Here is a 21,978-nt window from a genome sequence, read left to right on the forward strand (position 1 = left end):
AATGTATTTATTGCTGTCGGCCACATTGTTCCACAGTAAATGCTACCCACACACAAAATAAGCAAAGTGCTTTCACTACAGTTGGGATGATTATTTATACTGAAAAGAGGGAAATACACATTGCCAGTAATCCTCACAAAACAACTGTTCCAGTTCTTAGCAGACAGCTGCAGTAAAACATGATCTATTTCCCAGCGAGAGCAAAAAATTCTGCAGACTGCCAAGTGTTTTCCTTTTCTTGAAAAAGGAGGAAATAGCACTTGGCAAAAACATACCACATACCTGTTGCTAAGAAATCTAGTTTCTTCCTGAAAATGATGCTTAATTTAGAATGCTTTCAGTGCCATGCATCAACTGCCATTTCCATGTCTATAAAATCTTGAGGTATACAGGAAAATATATGTGGTTCTTCAGACTGATGTTCACTCAAAGATTTAGTTCAGATTAACAAACCTTCATTGCATTTAAATTCCTATGCTAGTCTCATTAAGGCTTGTTTCCATATGTTTCGGCAACAGAGTAGTTGCTGCCAAAAATCCCTTCCCCTTAACTCAGAGAAGTGTAGTTGTGTAGTAGTGGTGCATGGTCCTCCCTGCCAGGCAGGGGACCTGTTGTGCATAGCTTCACTTCTAAAAAACAAGATGCTACAAAATACCACTTGTGGTGACAGTTCAGAATTTAAAGACCTTCCCTTATTTGGGACATGTGTCAACCCTTACTTAAAAACTCATAATCTTGCGCATGACCAAATGCCACATGGGGCTGTTGAAGCAGCAAAGGAAGGCCTGAGACTCCTGTGCAAACTCTTGACTGACTGCAGACCAGTCTGCAGGGTACAAAAGCACACTAAAAAAAGACCCACGTGTGTCTCAAAGGCTATGTGTATGCACAATCTATATAACAAGGCATGAACAGGACTCTTGTTAGTTGCAACAACAGTGGCAGGAAACAATAGGAAGCTCAGTCCCCTTATTGCTCACACAGAGGCATAGCTGCCAAGTTATCCCTTTTTTTAAGGGATTTTCTTTTATGCTGAATAGGCTTCCTCGCGAGAAAAGGGAAAACTTGGCAGCTATGCACAGAGGAAGTCTGGCCTTCAAGTTTTTATAAGGGTGAGGTCTTTCCACATTACTTTGGTTATAATCCTATACATCCATCTTGTAGTTCTCCTATCAGAGTAGAGATCGGTGATGAAAGACAAGTTGAAACACTTCCTGGCACCCACAAGGCTCTCAGATCCTGCTGCAGGGTCAATCCTCCTAATGCTGGGTCTTTTTTTCAACAGATCCCATCTATTCTCCTGATCCTGCGGTGTTACCATTAACATCCAGTGCTGGATTTATGCACAAGCTATGTAAAATAGAGTTTCAAGTCTTGGGTTGTGAGGGGCCTCTAAACAAGCAAGCAAACAAAAAATACTGTTATATTGTTTCTGAGAGTAATGCCAGACTGGTATGGGTGCAGAATGTTTCACTCAGCTGCCTGTTTTACTGGAAGAAAGCTATATGAGAGCACTTTGTTTCCTGTTCCAGTGAAATAATTCACAGAACTAGACTTGGAAGGGTTTGGCAATTGCTCCAATCTCCTTAGCAACTTCCTGTATCTCATTCTCACACTTTGAGAGCCGTGACAGTAGGCCACATAGAGAACAAAGCTTTTATAGTCCTGATAAAACATCAAAGGAAATAAATGTGATTTTAATTCCTGAAATTCCTTCTTAATTTCCACCGAGCACCAGTAGATAAAGAAGTGTCTTTATCACAAGAGGAACCTTAAATAATGAATAAATGAGCACAGTTAAGGTCTTGACAGAGTTATTCAAGTGCCAAGCTGTAATCTTAAATGTCAGAAAGATGTACCCTCAGTTTTAAATTATTGGTTCACTTGTCATTATTGAGGACATATCTGAAAAGAACATTTGGTATCTGTAGCAATTAGCATGCTTAAAAATTCAGAGAGAAATGCCAGTCAGATACTTAATTTTAAGAATTACATGCTGCTTTCACATAGTTTATTACACCAGTCTCTGCTGACAAAAAAAAGCAATGTGGAATAATCTTTGGATAATTCTCAACACATTAATTTCAATTATTTTTCCGATTAACCACAGAAATTGTAGAGCTATGAGAAGATGCACAATGAAGTTATTGATTTGCTACGATCCCGTTTAGAGTTGGAATTTCAAAACAACAGCCTTGCTGTGTGTGACAAGGTTTTCGGGTCTGGGAACACAGCCAATGAGTTTTATTTGAAAGGCAATGCAAAGATATAAGGATAAACAACCAGACAACAATGGAGGTTTAAAAGCTTTATTTCTTAACCAAATGCTACACATCTAGGATGTCCCTCTCCCTTATGGAGAATTACCCTGGAAAAAGAGAAACAGAAATTAGATAGGAGTTATCCTGGCTAAACAGGCTAATCCTAATCCCTGCCCTGGCACTGAGAGAGAACAGCTTTTATGTAGACATGGGATGGGGAACAAAATCCAATCCCCCGGAGATCCAGAATGCCATGAGCATTTTATGTATGATGCAGATCAGTGGAGGGCAAATGGGCACTGAGGTTGGTGGAGCAATTACAACCAGTCTAGACTCCAGAGAATGGCACTGGCTGTCAGCTTGTCTCAGTGTTGCCACTGAAGAATTCAGCAGGAAGGAGGATGGAGGTGAAACTATAATTACCGTAGTTGGCTCTGCCTGTCATTGGCTCTGGCTCCACCTACTGTTGGGCTCCCTTCCTTTGGCCCTAGCAGTCTCAATGGGCATCAGCCTCTGAGTGCAGAGACAACCTAAGTGGAAAACAAATCACATTTCCATTCTGCCTGATGAAGGGTTCCATGCACAGTAATTAAAAATAAATAAATAAATAAATATTTTGCCCATCTGTTTTAGTAAATTTTATGGGTAGTTTTTTATTTGCAGTTAACCCCTTTCCCCATTATACAGACACACACTGGTTGCCGTTTTGGAGCAACTGCAGAGAAATCTCATTGTCATTGCTCTCCACAATCAATAGTCACAACAGCAGCCTTGGTTAGACTTTGTTTGAAGCTGCACAGCAATGTGTCAATTATGTCAAGGAGCAACATGATCTCACCAGCAAAATATGAAGAAGCACAGGGAGGTGGATTCTTCAGGGTTTAGATAACTGGATATAGAATGGCCAAAAGTCAGTACTTTTGGAAGCACTAATGAAATAGAAAGCTGAACAACAAAATTAATAATTGATTTCAGTGGCTAACATGGGTCAATTAGGTCTAGTACCCACGGAAAACATTTTATGCACTTACTGCCTGTGGCATAAAGTCCATACCCTGCATAGATTAAAATGTGTGAACAAACTTTAAAATTACGTCTGGCAATGCATAAGAACCATGCAATGAGTTTTGTACATTAAAGAGGACTGAGACTTGTGTATCTTGAACAGCTGTCCCTCCTTTTGCTCACGCTGCTTGAGAAACCACTTTTGAAAATGGAAGAAGTTAAAAAGCAGTTTGTTATATGGCAAGAGGGTCTTCAATCCAAAAGGAAATAAGAATTATCCCAGGCATGCAGAAGCTCTTAAAGGTAAAGGTAAAGGGACCCCTGACCATTAGGTCCAGTCGTGACCGACTCTGGGGCTGCGTAGCTCATCTCGCGTTATTGGCCGAGGGAGCTGGCGTACAGCTTCCAGGTCATGTGGCCAGCATGACAAAGCCGCTTCTGGCGAACCAGAGCAGCACACGGAAACGACGTTTACCTTCCCGCTTGGAGCAGTACCTATTTATCTACTTGCACTTTGATGTGCTTTCGAACTACTAGGTTGGCAGGAGCTGGGACCGAGCAACAGAATTAAAAGCACAATAAAACATTAAAAACTTCCCTAAACTTCTTTTACTATATTCCTTTACTGAGTCTTTTTTCTCTCTTTTTGTAGGGTAATTAGTATTCTTTAGCCTGCAGATAAGCTGCAGTAAAAATACAAGCAAAGAATAACATATATTATTTTGCTGGTTCTTTCAGAGATAACTAGGCCAGATCAATCAGTTCCAACATAGCAGCACACTTAATGTGACCGAGTAATTAAAACCAGGATGGAGCTATGAAGATAGGAATAAGCTACTGTAAATTCTTACGGTCCATCCAGGGACAAGGAACCACCCACCTGAGCGTACCCCTTCACTTTCACTAGTCTTAAGTGAACAGCTGCGATTCCTTCTTGCTGTGTCACATTCCAGTGGGTGTCCTCAGGGCCCTCACAGGATTTATAAGCAACTTGGCAAAATATTCACCAAGGAGAGCAAAGCTGAAGGTGCAGCACAGTCAAAACAAACCAGGGTCAAGCGGAGGGGATAATTTCAGGTCCAAAACATGATCCAGAGGCAAAGTCAAACTAAGCAGTCTAAGGTTAGGGAGTTCAGGCAAGATACAACACAGCAAAGCATGCAAATTACACCAAGGAGCCCAAAACCTATGTTGTTTCTAGAGAACAGAAGCCTAAGAGGGAGACCTTGAAAACTCCGTTCTTGTAGACCACACCCTAACCACAGTTGCTGGTAGTGAAGATGTTTCAGGAATTGCTTGCTTACAAGCCACGCAATGACTCTTGAGTCTGTGAAGTTTGTGAACGCATACTATGCTGTTGTTCTTCAGCCCGGACCGGGACCTTTTGGTGCCAGTATTCCCGAGGACTGGAAGGTGGGTCCACCTTCTCCTGTGACAGCAAAAATGTTCTTCAGCAGGTGTCTCCTCCTGATGGCCTCTCAAGGAGATCCTCAGCACCAGTTCCAGCTCCTCAAGGTCCTTGACATGTTGGGTGTCTGTGAGGGAAAGTAAGGAAGAGGAGAAAGGGAGGGGAACAGAAGCTACCGTCAGAATGAAGGAAAGGAAAAAAGTAGAAGACTCATTCTAGGGCTACTTCAAAGCCTTTGGGTCCCCCTGCTCCACGCATACACACTCTGTCCTCCTTCCTCCAGTTAAGTCTCCTGCTGAGCCAGGAAGCCCCCATCCCTCCTTTCTTTGAATGGAAAGAGACTGAGGGAGCATTGAAGGAAATTAGGAATTAAACAGGAACAGAAAGGAAGGCGGGCAGGCATGCTGCAGCACCTTTCTGTATATTCGCTTAAAGAAGGTATATTTCCAGGGGGCCGCAGAACAATTTTATTATATTTTATTATTATTTTTTAAAAAATTATTTGCAACATAGTCCACAACAACTCATACATACAAAGAAACCCACCACCATTGACAATTTAATTATCAAAATTAAACTCCTATCCCCTTACACAAAGAAAACATAACATAAAAATAAAAGACTTCCTTTATCCTGTAAATGGCCTCCTTATTTACTTCTTGTGAGAGCAATTTTTTTTTTAAAAAAAGGAAGTGGTAGGCAAAATAAGTTTGGGAACCTCTGACTTAGAGCCTATAGTTCAGCAAATTCTGTCTCAAATTAGAAGGTTAATTACAACACCTCCAGAGCTAATGTCTGTACTTAGCTGGAAGAAGGCTAGGTACAGACATTACTGTACTTCCACAGTACTGTGGCATCCCCTACCACAAGGAAATAACAGGGGCAAACAATGTGGCAATTTCCAAAGAGAGATTACATATCAATAGGAAATGTTGGTTATTCCTAGCAGATTATGCCAATCTTTGCCTCAACCCATCACCATTCTGTTCTGGCTCTGTATTACTGTTTTGTAACTGGTGGGCCACAGTCATTTTTACCCCACTTGTGCTCCAGTGTGCGTATGAACCCACAGTGATCAGTTAATGTGCTGACTGCTTTAAAACACTGCCACCTTAATTAACACAGTAATCCTTAATCAAGGTTCTGACCTACTTTAACAGCTTTCACAATCCATAACACTGATAAAATTGCAATCTCTGCAAAAAAACAAAAACACCGATTCACAGTATAGTTCCACAATATACTTTTATGTAACGGTTGATTTTAAAACTGGAGGGCCCTAATTGACTATTATGGATGTTTTGGATTGTGATATTCTCCCAGAACATCAATTTAGATATGTTTTGATAGACCTGCGATCGATCCAACACACCAGAGCCTCATTTGTAAGTTAATATTGTCTCAACCATAGTGAAGGTCTTCAACAGCAACAAAAGTCAGCATACATAAGATATTCAAAAATTATGTGTGATTGCTTCTTGTGTGAACCAGACAGAGGACAGGAGGCAGACATTAATCCTATCAAACTGAAGCTTTTCCATTTCCTCTCCCCGCCCTCCCATCCCGGTCCCAGCAGCTAACCAATGATGCAGAAGAAAAAAGGTATTGGATATGTCTTTCTTCCTGACCTACAGAGCTCCATGGCAGGAGGCACTGAGACATAGGTGGCACGTTGCAGTTATCACAATATACAGAATATGGGAAGGAAGGAAACTATATGGATAAGGGTAGAGACAAGGGTGGAGTTATATAGTAATCCTGGCTAATATTCCTATTGTTCATTTTGCCTTTATTTATAAATGGATCAATTATTGAGTGGTGTAAATAATTTCTTTAGGATATGTTGTTACCTTTGAGATCAGCTTTTTAATATTTTAAAATGGAAAAGTAGCCTAAAATGTTTTAAATAGATAAGGGAGGAAAAAGAACTAATCAGTACTAATGTTTCCATGTTTCTAATGAAAAGGATTAAAGAGGGTCCCTTATTTCCAACACTGTCAGTGTCTGCATACTGCTTACCGGTAGTTAAGCTTAATTGTGGTTTAAAGGTGAATACAGTGTGCTGGTGCACAGGCTGAAAATCACAGCTGCTTTCCTCTTCCCACCCTCCTGCTGCGCTTGTGGTTGCAGGGAGCTAAGCCACAGTTTGGCTTAGCATTGTGTCCAAATGCAGGCACATGGTTTGTTTTCCCCCAACAAACAAAGAATGTGCCCAGCTTCGACACAACACTGACTAAGCCAAGCCACATTTTAGGTCCCAGCAGCATACCAGTAGCAGGGGTGGGGTAGGAACGGAGTGGTTGCAATTTTCAATAGTATATGCTGCATATTTACCTTTAAACCATAGTTAAGTTTAACAATACTGTAGTTTAAAGTGATTTGTGAACCAGGTTATAGGGTTGTCTGTCAAATATTATTTCCTTTAATGCAACATTTGTCTAATAATTCAGTAGTTTTATGGAAAATATAAAATATTCTGAGTCAACTCCATACAAATGTTGAAGTAAGATATTATCTCAGGGTATGGTCTGATTGGATGAGGCCACCCCTTAGCTGAAGCTAAGCAGATGAGTGCCTGGATGGATGGATGGCTGCCTGAGAACCACATGCACTCTGCTTTGACTTCCACAAAGGAGGAAAGAAAGGAGGGAGGCATACACATGTAAATGTAAGAAATTACCTTTCCCTCTGTCCTCCTGTATCCTTGGACTAATCAGAGATAGATTTAGCCCAGTTTTTAATATCAGGATTCCACGCTGAAAAACTCCCTAAATAAAACTCAGGGCTTATTTCCAGTATTATTACTCTGCGGAGAATTGTGCATATCTCAGGCACAAATATTGTGACATGTCAGGACATTCCAACTTCAGTCAAGCAACTGATTTTTAAGAAGTGATGCAATTACAAAGTATTCAAGAGAGTTTTAATAGCCTTATGGTCTTTTTGACATTTTAAATATTCAAGCAGCACAATCCTATGCATGTTTACTTGGATGTGTGTTTCACTGTGTTCAGTGGAACAAAAGTCTAAGTCTGATTTAATACAACCTAACAAAAAAAAGTAAAGCAAGAGACGATTATGAGAGAAGCAGGACTGAGCGGCATACAAACTACTGTATACTTTGTCCATTTCTCATATCCCTGGGCAACTCCTGGCTTATATAGGTGTAATTTTAACAATATTAGTTTAAATTTAGCAAAAGCAGTTAAAATATTTTTTGCATTAAATTGCACCTTCACTAGGAATTAAATGTTTTTGGTTTTGAGTTTTGTCACAATACATTACAGGAAAGAAATATTGAACCTCGGCCTTTAACACCTTTATATACTGTCAAAATTGTATAACCAAATTCAATGACAATACTTTTATTTCTCCTCCTTTATTTCTAATATTTTTTTCACCAGTAATTTTTGAACTGTTGTTTCCATTGATATTAAACATGCATTATGCAATAGCTGTTTGCCTAGTCTAACCTGAAAATATACTGCCTAATTCTATTTTTCACAACTAGTCCGCTCTTTCTATTGATATTACTTCATATGTCTTGTTTTAGTTTATTTTCCCTTGGGTACCTTCAGTCTTTTCCCTGTAGCATATGATAAAGTTCAGTGTTCCTGTATTTGCATACCAGCTCACATTTTTTTATGCAAGTTTCCAGTAATTCAAAACATTCTTACTTAGATCTAATGGCAGGAACAGGAAATGATTGTTTACTCTCCCTCTTCTTTGAATCTATTTACTATCACTATACAAACCTGTGCTCAGTAGAAGCTAACTTGTGCACGAATCATTTAACCAGTGCCAACTAAACAATTACTTTTGGGTAGTTTTTAGAATTATGTGTGTTGGTTTAGAAGCAGAATTATTGTTCCAACTCCAACAATCACATTTGTACAGGCAGTGTCCTAATATTCCCCTCTAGTGATATACTGTGTTTAAAATAAATCATTTCTCCCCCTGGAATATAAGCTTCTCGTCAAGGAGAAAAGTAAATGATCATCGTGTTGTCCTTACTGCTGTAAAATGCAGACACTGGTGACATCTCCAACCTAGTCCTGACGTACTGATCATAGATGCTGCCATAAACAGCACGTCCTCAGGAACAAAAGTCACGTTGTCTGGGACGCAGCATGAAATCCAACCCCTTTCGGTCACCCCACTGTTGTTTGCCTCCACCCATCATAGGAGACAGCCAGTGAGATGAGAAGTGGGAGGGTTTTGATTTTCGTAGAAAACAACTACAGTAGTGTTAAGACTGTTCTCATGTCAGTTGCCACTCCAGGCCACATTTTAAAGCTCTAGTTCGAATAGTTAGTTATGCCAATAATAGTTCTACTATTTTGGGGGTGAGGAATTTCGCTATGTGGCAAGAGGTTAGTGGAAAGCTTAAGTTTCCACCCCACCCTTCTGCTTTCCTGGCAGGGACCCTGTTCCTTTAAGCTGCTTTGTGACAAGCAGAAATACGAAATGAAGCTTTCTCAAGCATGAAGTTGAACACTACCTGCTGAATTTCTGTCATGTAGCTGTTAAAAGTGCACTGTGAGAAACAGATGACACCCCCTAAAAAGTATTTCTAGTAAGAAACACTACGGTAGCTGGCAAAGATTGCCTCGTACATTGCTCACTGGCCCACGTGGCAGCTGGCAGGACGATATGGGAAGAGAGCAGCCTTCAGGTGACGATGTATGGCACGCACCTTGGTCAGTATCCAGGCACTTCCGAAAGCAATTAAAAGTGCATGCGCAGAGAATGACGTACCGGTAACAAGTTAAGGTACAGCGTGCAGGAACGGTTGTGAACTCCACCCCCCTCCTGTGCAACAGCCACGTGATGAAATAAAATTCAACTGGTGAAGTTATTCCCCTCACTGCAACCCGAAGGCTGGGAAAGGCTTTACCCGCAGAAATGGTTTTGTCTCGCAGCTGTTGCCCAAGGCAGGCGGGCTGGGATGTGTGTGATGGAAGGGCGGGTAACTCTACCGGGCAGCAACCCTAGAACTAGAAGGGTGTTTCTGTGGCCCTTCTTGCACGTCTAAGCTCGACGAAGCGTTCTGTAGCATCCGAAAGCTTGCCCCCAACATTTGAAAAACCCGTATCCTATCGGCGTGCTTTGGAGCAGCCAGCTCCTCACGAGCCCAGCGCTCGACCCGGCCTCCCTGCTGCGGCTCCGCTTTCGCCGCCCCTTCCCTCAGCCGGCCTCCCCTCGCTAAGAGCCGGAAGTGGACGCGCGGCGGCAACAGCCATCCCAGCGCGGGGAGCAGAAAGAGGCGGGGAAGCAGCAGGAGGAGGAGGAGGAGGAGGAGGAAAAGCGGGCTTGGAGTCGAGCTCGCCAGTAAGTTTCTCCGCGGCGGAGACGACGGGAAATGGCTGCGGCGACGGCTGGTGCTTCGGGATGGAGGCTCGCTGAGGTGAGGGCGAGTCTGGAAGGCTGCGAGGGGAAGGAGAAGGGAAAGGGAGAGACCCCTCGGGGGGCGTTTGCTGCAGGCGAAACGCGGCTCCGAGGGGGCGCATCCCCGCGCTCCAGCTTTGCTCAGCCTCTCTGGGCCGCCTGCTTCCTCGCCGCTGAGGCCGCGCTTCGTCTCTCGGTCCCCGAAAACCCCAAGGCATACTTAACCCCAAGGCGCCCGCTGAGGGGCTTCTTCGCTAACCCCCCTAGAGGAGGAGGAGGAGGAATGAATGAGGGGGGCTGTGCTGCTTGGGTCGTCTGGCGCCCGAGGCCAGCCAATTAACGTGGCGCCGAGGAGGAGCTGCCTGCGTGTGGCTCCACTTCGGGGTAAGAAGACGCTGGAGCAGATAAGGAGGCCTCCTCCAAGCTGCCTTGCGAGAAATAGGGCAGCCGAGGAATAGGCTCTCGCTTTCCCACTCCTCCCACCCCCTCGCCTTCGCGGCCTTGCAGAGCAGTTGTTTTGTTTTGGGGTTTTTTTGGCACACGGCAAATGACTGCGTCTTCCCGCTAATCGTATTGCGTCGAGAGACGGAGAATAAGCGCTAGTTTTGACTCACCGAAACAAATTCCCACGGGTTTGGTTTGTGTGGGGGCCTAAGAAATTGCGGCTTGAGCATCCTTGGGCAGTTTGGCACGCAACCCAGAAACATGATTGCTCGCACACCAGCGTGTGTTGACAGTAGTTGCAAATGCTGCTGGTGTATCACCGGTGTCCATGTGATCAAGCCTCAAAGTAGTAATTAACGGTGGTAATATAGATGCTGCTGTGCATATGAGCAGGTTTCTATGGCCAAAGGCCCTTGGGTACCATAAGTTGGGCTGGGAAACGTTTACATGCAGCAAGATTTGATTATCACCAGTGTTATTCCTGAGATGTGTTAATAGATGCTAGAACAGTGAAACAAAACACTGTAATGTTGCCATGTGTGTTCATAGGAGCTATAGTAGAACTCTCTGGTTCTAGATTCAGACACTAGTGGTACTTGATTGTACTGTATTCATGGACACCAGATTCATGGAGCAATATTTGTTACTGGGTGTTTTATGTTTTGTATCATATATTTGTTTACTGGGATACTAAAGAACTTAACTGATTTTACTTGTTGGCCTTTTATTATTTAAAAGTGGGTTTACTTTAAAAGATCTGATGCTCAAATGCTGAGTTTTTCTTCCTTTAGACTTGTTCTTGGATGTGTAGTCTCTTTGCGGCGAGAAAGTTTTTAAGTATTCTGAGTGTTTATACTTCTTACTACGGTAGCTTTTTGTTACAGAAGCTGGTAGGGAGGACATATACAATGCATTCTGTAGTATTTTGCAACTGCAGTTTTCTGAAGAGGAATCATGTCACAGGGTGGGATTCAGCTCTGTTTTACTCAGAGTAGACCCACTGAAATATATGTACCTAACTTAATCATGCTCGTCAATTTCAATGTGTCCTGAGTAAAACTTAGTTGAATACCACCCATAGTTTCACAGAATTGAGACATGATGCTGTGGTAAACAGAAAAGAGCAAAATTGCTACATTCAAGTTAAACTTCACTTGTATATGATACTGGTTTTTTATCTTAAAGATCTGCTGTTCAAGTGACTCATTGGGCAGTTTTATATTTCACAAAAGAGTAAAGGTATTGTGATTCAAGGAAGAGGCATAAGAAATGTAAAAGTTTAATGTGTACAGTTTTATTTGAGGTAGCAGCCAATAAGAACTGAAGCGTACAGTATATGGTAGGAGTATAAGTGTAGGTTGTGCTTATTTATAGCCATTCAGTGGAAGTTAATATATTTATGGAATCTCTATATTTAGTATGCACTGACGTACAGAGGAGAAAAATAAACTATAAATGATTAGAAAATCTGTTGCTTCTGGCACCAGTACAAAACAGGCCATAGTTAAAGTTCTGATTCTGCAAACATTGAAACTTATCCACAAGTTCACTGTTAGTTGTATTTTTGCTTTAGCATGTCAAGTTGAGACAAGAAAGAGAGAAGTAAGGTATGACAACCCTAAAAGCAGAAATAAAAGGTAAACTGAGGGAAATTCACATTTCCCAGGGATTTTCCCTATGGTTTCATACTTAATATCCCCACATATCTTCATACTGGCTCTTTTCCCTTGAGGAATGTTTGTCCTCCACCCACCACATTCCATTGTCCTTTGTGGCAGGCTTTTTTGTCATTCTGTGTATGTTGCTCTTGCCACTTGTGCTGCAGAAGTAAAGATCCCATTAACATAACTATTTTTACAGTGACATATTCAGTGTTGGCATGCTGAACTCATTTGAATGTTTTTATATGTGAAGCTGCTTTGTACAGAGTCAGACCATTAGTTCATCTAGAAATTCCCCAGTTTTGAATAGATTTCTTCCCAGCTTTGCCAGGGCATGCCAGGGCTACCTGCTACTGATGTTATACACTTCCCCTATCTCCTTAAATGCCAGTGGCGTCAAGATTTACCGGTAATCCTATGTTTTTTGTTTGCAAAGATGCCAGTATTGTATCATCTTATTAACTATACTGCACATGCCTCTGGCAGCTGTTTTAATGTCTTCCTTTTCTTTCATCACATAAGATTTAATATTCTGCAACCAGAAAATTATATGGATAGTGGGTTCAATTTGAGGGTGTCAGTTCCAAGATCCAGCATAGGTTTCCCTTTGGAGAAAAGACGGGAATATTTTTGCCTATTTTTCATGCAGATTCCTACACTGCATCTCATGCTGTACTGGAGCATCTAATAATAATAATAATAATAATAATAATAATAATAATAAGTAAATTAAATTTATTATTTCAACCCACTCACCTGGCTGGGTTTCCCCAGCCATTCTGGGCAGCTTTCAACAGAACATTAAAAACAGAATAAAACTTCAAACACTAAAAACTTCCCTAAACAGGGCTGCCTTCAGATGTCTTCTAAAAGTCGGATAGTTGTTTATTTCCTTGACATCTGACAGAGTGGGCGTCACTACTGAGAAGGCCCTCTGCTTGGTTCCCTGTAACTTGGCTTCTCGCAATGAGGAAACCGCCAGAAGGCCCTCGGTGCTGGACCTCAGTGTCGGGGCAGAACAATGGGGATGGAGATGCTCCTTCAGGTATACTGGGCCGAGGCCATTTAGGGCTTTAAATGTTGATGGACAGATGCTGTATTTAGCAGTTGGGTGTACAGTATACGTACTGCACTCCCCCCTCAACGGGCAGCTCCATAGTCTGGGGGTACACCTGGATTCAGTGGTCTCACTTGAGGCACAATTCGCCTCAAGTGCAAGGAGTGCACTTGGTCAGGCCGATGCGCTAGCAATGCCATCTAGATAGCCATACCATGATGATCTAGGCTCCTGTAGTCTCTAGTTTGAACTATTGCAATGCACTCAATATTAGATTGCCCTTGAAGATGGTCTGGAGATGACTGCTAGTACAGTAAAGGTAAAGGGACCCCGGACCATTAGGTCCGGTCGTGACCGACTCTGGGGTTGCGGCACTCATCTCGCGTTATTGGCCAAGGGAGCCGACGTACAGCTTCTAGGTCATGTGGCCAGCATGACAAAGCCGCTTCTGGTGAACCAGAGCAGCGCACGGAAATGCCATTTATCTTCCCGCTGTAGTGGTACCTATTTATCTACTTGCACTTTGACGTGCTTTCGAACTGCTAGGTTGGACGCAGGTGGCGCTGTGGGTTAAACCACAGAGCCTAGGGCTTGCCGATCAGTAGTTCGGCGGTTCGAATCCCTGCGACGGGGTGAGCTCCCGTTGCTCGGTCCCAGCTCCTGTCAACCAAGCTAGTACAGTATGCTGACAAAAAAACATAAACAGGTGTTTCTGTGTGCAGTTATATAAGAGCAATTATTGGCTTTTAAAATCCTTCATGGGCTGGACCCCAGTTACTTTTCAAAGGGACTTCTCCCAAGGGAAGCTTTGTTTCTTATGTTGATGGACTTAGTCCACTGTGTGGTGACATAAAAGAGCACTTTCTCTTTTTTGTGCAACTCCCCCCACCCATGCCTAGTGGAAGTCTCTTCCTGTGGGAGTGCAGATGGTGGGCATTTGGGGTAAACCTGTGAAGGACACAACTTTTTTTAGGTCTTCTCATGCTGTTGTGCTTATTAATTGGATTTACTAATGACACTTTTTAATTAATGTATATTTTGGGTTGTATATTTTATGATATGTTGTAAACCACCCTGGGATCACCATGTGATGAAGGGTGATCTACAAATTTTAAAATAAGTCTGGATTGAACCCATTGCATGTATATGATCTTCTTCTTTGTATATGATCAATGCCAGATGAAATGTATGGTTTCCAATGCAGAGCATTCTTCTAAGTAAGAAATCTCATCTGGTTTAAAATGGATTCTAGAGTTGGACTGAGCTGTGTTGGCCAGACAGTGCAGCACAACTTTGCACAGTTACTGATGTAGAAGTAAACTGCTTTCAAGTTTAGATATGCTCTTCCAAGCATTGCATTTGTAGCAGTATATAGAAGTAATTAATATACATAAACGGTGTGCTTGTTCTAATAATTATGAGAAATATGTGGCTGTGAGTAGCTGCTGTTAATTACAGCTGAAATACTTTATATACATTTTTTACTTAGTCTTAGTGTTATGTATGAATGCAGCCACTGAGTAACACTCTTGTTTATTTCCATCACCTATGTTCTTTTGCTGAATTCTAATGCCTGTGCTTATCTACCCTATCCAGCTCTGGTGGAAACACTGGAAAAAGGGTAGTCAGAACTAACCCTGACACCAATGGAAGTCTGAACAGTGAGCTTGCTGAAACTTAAGTGGCTGCACTTTTTCAGCCCCTGTTCTCGGACTACCTACAAAATTTGATCACACTCACACATCATTCTTAGGGTTTGCATGTTCCCCTCTAGTTGGGTTATGTGTGTCTGTCTTGCAGGTGAAGAACCTAGGCTTTATTAGAAACTTCTACAGTGGTACCTTGGGTTAAGAACTTAATTCGTTCTGGAGGTCCATTCTTAACCTGAAACTGTTCTTAACCTGAAGCACCACTTTAGCTAATAGGGGCTCCTGCTGCCGCCGCGCCGCCGGAGCACGATTTCTGTTCTCATCCTGAAGCAAAGTTCTTAACCCGAGTTACTATTTCTGGGTTAGTGGAGTCTGTAACCTGAAGCATTTGTAACCTGAAGCATTTGTAACCCAAGGTACCACTGTATGTATGAACCAACAGTCCTTGGGACTGTGCACCTGAATGACACAAAAGGAAGCAGGAGCAGGAATTATTTAAGCATAGGTTAATTTTATTCATTCACTGCATTTATGTGCTGCCTCATAACACAAAATTCTGTAGGCTACTTAGCGCAAACAAAATGCATATGCAGCTGGTTTGAGAAATGAGGCAAGTGCTGATTGATACTGCATTGTTTTTCATTTTACAAGTGTACAATAAAAACTTGGACCTAGTTCTTGAAGTGGTTTTAGAAATCTACTATTTTGAAATACTTTTTCATTTGATTTTGCAAATATTGTTCATTTTGTTTCTAACGAGTGTTTTTCTCTCTCCTTCCAGTGGTTCTGAATCTGGCTTTGAACATTTTGGGGCCAAGGATTTGCAGAAGAGGTGACTGGAGTTGTTAATGGACATCTGTTTTCACGGCATGGCCCAAATATCTAGCAGCAATGAAGTCAAACAGCGTTCATCACCATCTTTGGGCACAGCAAAGGCAAAAGAAGTGGACAAAGAAGAGGCGCTGCAGATGGAAGCTGAGGCTCTAGCTAAGATGCAAAAGGAAAGAGTGGTAGCTGGTAGCAGACAAAGTGTTGGCATTTTAAGCAACTCTTGGCCAACTGTACAATCCCACAGGAAACAGGACCATGATCTTATGGTGTTTCCAGAGTCCGATGCCAAGAGAAAGATAGATGATAAGTTAAATACAATTGAGATAGAAAAACTAACCCATGCTGAGCTAGAGAAACTACTACTTGAGGACAGTTTTGAGTCAAGCAAACACACCACATTGCCAACAACTCCTATTCTTAGTTCATCATTTTCTTCACAGTTTTATGCCAACCCTACTATTCAAAGAGGACAGTGGACACCTGGGTTTCCTGGGCCTTCTACTTGCACTGTACCTTCTATTTACCCAGCAAATTCTTACAGCAAACAAGTTGGTATCTTTCAGAATGGCTTCCATCCAGGTATGTCCACTTACCAGTCATCAAAGCCTATTTATCTAAGTCTTCCAGAGAGGTCCCAGTACATTTCATATGCACTGCCTGCTACTTCAGCCTTCCATCCACAGAGAAGTTTGCCTATATATCACCCAACACTTACCCCTGAAATGGCAAAAGTATTTGATAAGATAGCAAGCACTTCAGAATTTCTGAAAAATGGGAAATCAAGCACAGACTTAGAAGTGACTGCTACTAAATCTACAGTTAACTTACCAACCTCTGAAAACTCCAGTGATATTAGTAAATTTGATTGGTTGGATTTGGATCCTTTAAGTAAACCGAAAGTCGACAGTATGGATATATTGTATACGGCAGAAGATGTTGCAAAGGTGACTTGTAGTACAGTTGTAGAAGATCCTTGGGATGCTGTGCTACTGGAGGAGAAATCCCCAGTGAAATGTCGTCTTGAAAGAAAAGTTAGTGGGAAGTCTTCTTCTGGGGCAACAGTTACAAGAAGTCAGTCTTTAAACATTCGAACCGCTCAGCTTACTAAGTTACAGGGCCAAACATCACAGGTAAAACATATTCTGAAAGCTTATTTTCATTTTGTAAGCTTACTTTCTTTTTGAAAAGTTGATACTATTTAATGGAATGAAGAATTTGTTCCCTGCCCAACCATAATTTTCTACAAATAATTAATTATTAGAACTTTTAAGAAAATTGTGAATTCGATAACTTGTGTGTTTATTTTGCATTAATTTTTAAATTGGAAATTTTAAATTAAAAAATATTGTTCCTGTTAAGTACTACAGTCACATTTTCTAAAGAATGCAGTATAGCTTCAGACAATTGCCTTCTAGATGTGCAGAAGTCAGAAGAAAGAACAGTGAGTAGGGAAAGTTTTATTTGCCTTCATTGCTGCCCCCACCTTGCACTCCACCCCACCACCATCAGAAACCAGGTTTGTGTAGTTTAGGCATCCCCAAACTTTGACCCTCCAGATGTTTTGGCCTACAACTCCCATGACCCCTAGCTAACAGGACCAGTGGTCAGGGATGATGGGGATTGTAGTCCAAAACATCTGGAGGGCCAAAGTTTGGGGATGCCTGGTGTAGCTGCTTCATCGCTGAACAGTACACAGCTGTGGGTAGACTTACACAGCTCCATCAGATCATAAACCTAACAGTGAGACACTAAGTCAGCAGATTAAAGGAACCCTCTTGTTAACAATAATTTTTTGGTGTGATATTTTTCCTCATACTTTCCTTCACCTGTATGAAAATACACATACTTGGGGCAATCCTGACTGTGGGTGGCCCTGGTTTGCAACTCTGCTGATAAAGAGTTGGGAATACAGAGTTGGGAATTGGAAGGAAAAATTTAGGCCCCACAGAATGTTGCTGAGTAGCCTCCTGTAGAGGATCCACCCAGCCTAAAACAGAAGGCCTGGTCCCATGTCTGGAAAACTTTTCGTACTGTGCTATGTAGTTCCAAAGAGATTCAGAACTGGCTTCCAGAATGGTTTTTGTTTTGTTTTGTTTTTTGGTATCTAATAGCAGTGGTGGGGGGAATACTTTTTTTGAGGAACGTGAAAGGAGTGAATACTCCATATAGTGCTGTGATAGGAGTCCTGATCTCATGGTTTGCATACCCCAGACTTTAATTCCCCCGAAATACTGTAGCAGTTAGCAGCTCAAATATGCCAAGCCAATGCTTTCGGCATCCCTTTCCCCTATTATTAATTATTATTACCGTATTCTTCAACTAACATTTTCAAGGCCAGTGACTGTGCTCAATCCCCATTGTGATGTTTTTGGAGTTCTTTTACTTTTTTAAAAATGCAGATACTACTATATTTTCTGTGGGCAGCTGCATTTCACCACTAAACTACAGTAATTGGTCCAGGATCACCAAGTGTGGTATTAGAAGGGATGATTATTATTCAGTTTAATCATTATCCAAAAGTTACAAACAGTTCAGGTACTTCAAGAGTAGTCAGTGTATGTGCAAGTAAACTTAATTGTGATGAGTTCTTAAAGTCTGGTTATTCTTATACTGTACTAAAGACTTACTGACATCACATGGGCTACTTTTGAGGAAGTGGCTTCAGGATTTCTGCCATTGTGTTGTTGGTTACTTTGCAGAACTACTGTAATATGATACTTCTGCTGAAAAAAATAATTTTTAAAGATTATTTTTCCATGTAAACAGGCTCTTAAAAAAATGACATTAGAAACTTATACCCCATATTTCATACTGATGTTGCACACATAATGTACCATGTAGTATATTAAATATATTAACTGCTTCTAAATTAGTAGTATACACATATCATGGCCAAAACTGTTATCTTGGTCCCCAAATCTCTATGGTTTATCATTTACAAAGAGGCTCCATTTGTGTGATCTGTCATGAGTATTAGGAGGAAGTAGATATTTAGGCCCCGTGCATGATCAAAACTATCTGGCATGAGAACAAAGTTTTACAGCTCTGCAGGATAACACTTCAGCAGAACAAAACAAAGGCCTGAGATTTAATATGCTCACAATGGTTCTCAAATACTGAGGGTCCCCCCCCCAGTGTAGGAAGTGGCAGACATATTAACCCCTACTATTCATTTACTCTTCTTTAGAATGTCCATATAGGACCTCTGAGTCTGTTGAGATGTGTGTTATTTATTTGCCATGACATGACAGCCAGATAATAAGATGGATTAGTCAGCTCATTTGTATGCCTAGGGTGTGGGTGTTTTCTGGGACTTCTCTACTTGCAGGTTTTGTCTTAAATTATTCTGCAGGGATAGTCAATGGGAGTGATGGGAGTTGTAGTCCACAGCACCTGGAGAGTACCATGTTGGCTACCCCTATCATAGATGGGTTCCATATATGTTGTGGTGTTTTTATTATATTCAGTTATTTTGGTTTCTAACATTTTTATTGTAAGCATCTAGTTAGGGTTTGCACTAAAATACAGGATAAAAAATACAGCACTAAAATGTCAGATAAATTTGACTGCCGTTAAAATTAGGCATTTTTTATTCACAAATGACAATTAAAATATCAGGTATTAGCTTGATCTAAGACTTGGGCATTTAATTTTGTTTCCAGCTACAGAATATAATTGTTATGCTGAGTCAGACCATTTAATTCAGCATTCTTCCTTGGAGGTGAAACTAATGAATCAGTTGTCTATTAAATGTAGCAAAATCCCTGGTACTGGAGCTATTGCCATTTAATTTAATGTCATGTTCACTTCTGTTAAAACACTATGTGATATCTTCATAAATTAAATCCTTACTCTATTCACAATTCAGTTATGCTAGGTAATGCTCAGTCTTTAAATTGGAGACATATGTTTTTCTTTCTTTCTTCAACACAGTTTTTCAGAAACCTTGATGTTGTGGAAATTTTTAAATGACATGTTGTTGTTGTTTAGTCGTTCAGTCGTGTTCGACTCTTCGTGACCCCATGGACCAGAGCACGCCAGGCGCTCATGTCTTCCACTGCCTCCTGCAGTTTGGTCAGACTCATGTTGGCTTCGAGAACACTGTCCAACCATCTCGTCCTCTGTCGTTCCCGTCTCCTTGTGCCCTCCATCTTTCCCAACATCAGGGTCTTTTCCAGGGAGTCTTCTCTTCTCATGAGGTGGCCAAAGTATTGGAGCTCAGCTTCAGGATCTGTCCTTCCAGTGAGCACCCAGGGCTGATTTCCTTCAGGATGGATAGGTTTGATCTTCTTGCAGTCCATGGGACACTCAAGAGTCTCCTCCAGCACCATACAGTGGTACCTCGGTTTACAAACACAATTGGTTCCGGAAGTCTGTACTTAACCTGAAGCGTACTTAACCTGAAGTGAACTTTCCCATTGAAAGTAAGGGAAAGTGGATTAATCCGTTCCAGACAGGTCCACGGAGTACTTAAACTGAAAATACTCAAACCGAGGCGTACTTAAACCGAGGCATGACTGTAATTCAAAAGCATCAATTCTTCGGTGATCAGCCTTCTTTATGGTCCAGCTCTCACTTCCATACATCACTACAGTGGTGCCTCGACTTACGAATTTAATCTGTTCCGAAGGCACCTTTGTAGGTCAAAAAATTTGTAAGTCGAAAAACGCCATTGGAAACGCGGTTTCCCATAGAAATGCATTGGAAACGGAAAAACCGTAAGTCGAAGCAACCCTATCTAAAAATTCGTAAGTCAAAAAATCCCTATCTAAAACCACCGCGGTTTCCTTTTGGATGTTGAGACAGTCGTAATCGTGCAGCCATTACCCCCATTCGTAAGTCGATTTGGTTGTCAAGTCGTTCATAAGTCGAGGTGCCACTGTACTGGGAAAACCATAGTTTTAACTATATGGACCTTTGTTGGCAAGGTGATGTCTCTGCTTTTTAAGATGCTGTCTAGGTTTGTCATTGCTTTTCTCCCAAGAAGCAGGCGTCTTTTAATTTCGTGACTGCTGTCACCATCTGCAGTGATCATGGAACGCAAGAAAGTAAAATCTCTCACTGCCTCCATTTCTTCCCCTTCTATTTGCCAGGAGGTGATGGGACCAGTGGCCATGATTTTAGTTTTTTTGATGCTAAGCTTCAGACAATAGTTTGCGCTTTCCTCTTTCACCATCATTAAAAGGTTCTTTAATTCCTCTTCACTTTCTGCCATCAAGGTTGTGTCATTAGCATATCTGAGGTTGTTGATATTTCTTCCGGCAGTCTTAATTCTCGCTTGGGATTCATCCAGTCCAGCCTTTCTCATGATGAATTCTGCATATAAGTTAAATAAGCAGGGAGACAATATACAGCCTTGTCGTACTCCTTTCCTAATTTTCCATATCCAGTTCTTCTGTAGCTTCTTGTCCCACATAGAGATTTATCAGGAGACAGATGAGATGATCAGGCACTCCCATTTCTTTCAGAACTTGCCATAGTTTGCTGTGGTCAACACAGTCAAATGCTTTTGCGTAGTCAATGAAGCAGAAGTAGATGTTTTTTCTGGAACTCTCTAACTTTCTCCATAATCCAGCGCATGTTTGCAATTTGTTCTCTGGTTCTTCTGCCCCTTCGACATCCAGCTTGCACTTGTGGGAGTTCTCGGTCCACATACTGCTTAAGCCTGCCTTGTAGAATTTTAAGCATAACCTTGCTAGCATGTGAAATGAGCACAAATGACATGCATATTATCAAAACTAAATTTATTGCAAGTCACATTAGCACATTGGAAAGTTATTTTCATTTTTATCACATTTGCAGCGAAATCAGAATCGTGTTTACATGGAAATAAAATCAGTGAGGCTTAATATACGAATGGTTGGTTTATACCTTGGAAAGTAGGAAGAGATATGTGAGGTTAAAACATCTGGTATGTTACTGTATTGTAAGCCACAGTATTTTCCTTTGAGGAAAAAATGACAAGCCAAATAGGCAACTGGAAGTAAACACAGCTAAAATTCTCCTTCCGTCCACACGGGAGGGGAACATGCATGTTCAAGGTTCACTGCAATACACTCACATTGTGCTAAGTTATGGTTTAGCATTACCGTACATTCAAACATGCTAGTTTGATATATCTAAGATGAACTGTGGTTAGTTTCAACTATGGTTTGTACAAACAAGTATACTTCAAACTGTGATTTAGAATCTTGACTTGTTAAGATAAAGTTCGCAGTTGAGAGTCAGAATGATGCAGTGTGGTTAACTGAAAACAGAAGCAAATGCTTCTAAT

The 21,978-nt window shown here is 41.4% G+C and overlaps 1 protein-coding gene and 1 long non-coding RNA gene across 3 annotated transcripts in view; one reads left to right on the top strand and one right to left on the bottom strand.

Annotated features, from left to right (window-relative positions):
• Positions 1-2,884: 2,884 nt before the first annotated feature.
• LOC148687610 (uncharacterized) lies at positions 2,885-9,881 on the bottom strand. Its single transcript, XR_015946249.1, has 2 exons — positions 8,689-9,881; positions 2,885-4,801 (listed from the first exon to the last, which is right to left on the bottom strand). It is a non-coding gene; the product is annotated as an uncharacterized LOC148687610 (long non-coding RNA).
• A 19-nt stretch (positions 9,882-9,900) lies between these two features.
• The window catches only part of PIK3C2A (phosphatidylinositol-4-phosphate 3-kinase catalytic subunit type 2 alpha), a 44,815-nt gene continuing 32,737 nt past the window's right edge, over positions 9,901-21,978 (top strand). Inside the window, exons 1-2 of one of the 2 annotated variants that reach the window (XM_088653349.1) lie at positions 9,901-10,005; positions 15,655-16,834. In XM_088653349.1, coding sequence (XP_088509475.1) covers positions 15,722-16,834 — 1,113 coding nt within the window. In that variant the 5' untranslated portion in view covers positions 9,901-10,005; positions 15,655-15,721. Of the gene's footprint in view, positions 10,082-15,654; positions 16,835-21,978 lie in introns of both variants that reach the window. The other variant, XM_060275983.2, reaches the window with a different exon arrangement.

This window comes from Zootoca vivipara, chromosome 1 (genome assembly GCF_965207765.1).
Source record: "Zootoca vivipara chromosome 1, rZooViv2.hap1.1, whole genome shotgun sequence".
In the NCBI taxonomy this organism is placed as follows: Eukaryota; Metazoa; Chordata; class Lepidosauria; order Squamata; family Lacertidae; genus Zootoca; species Zootoca vivipara.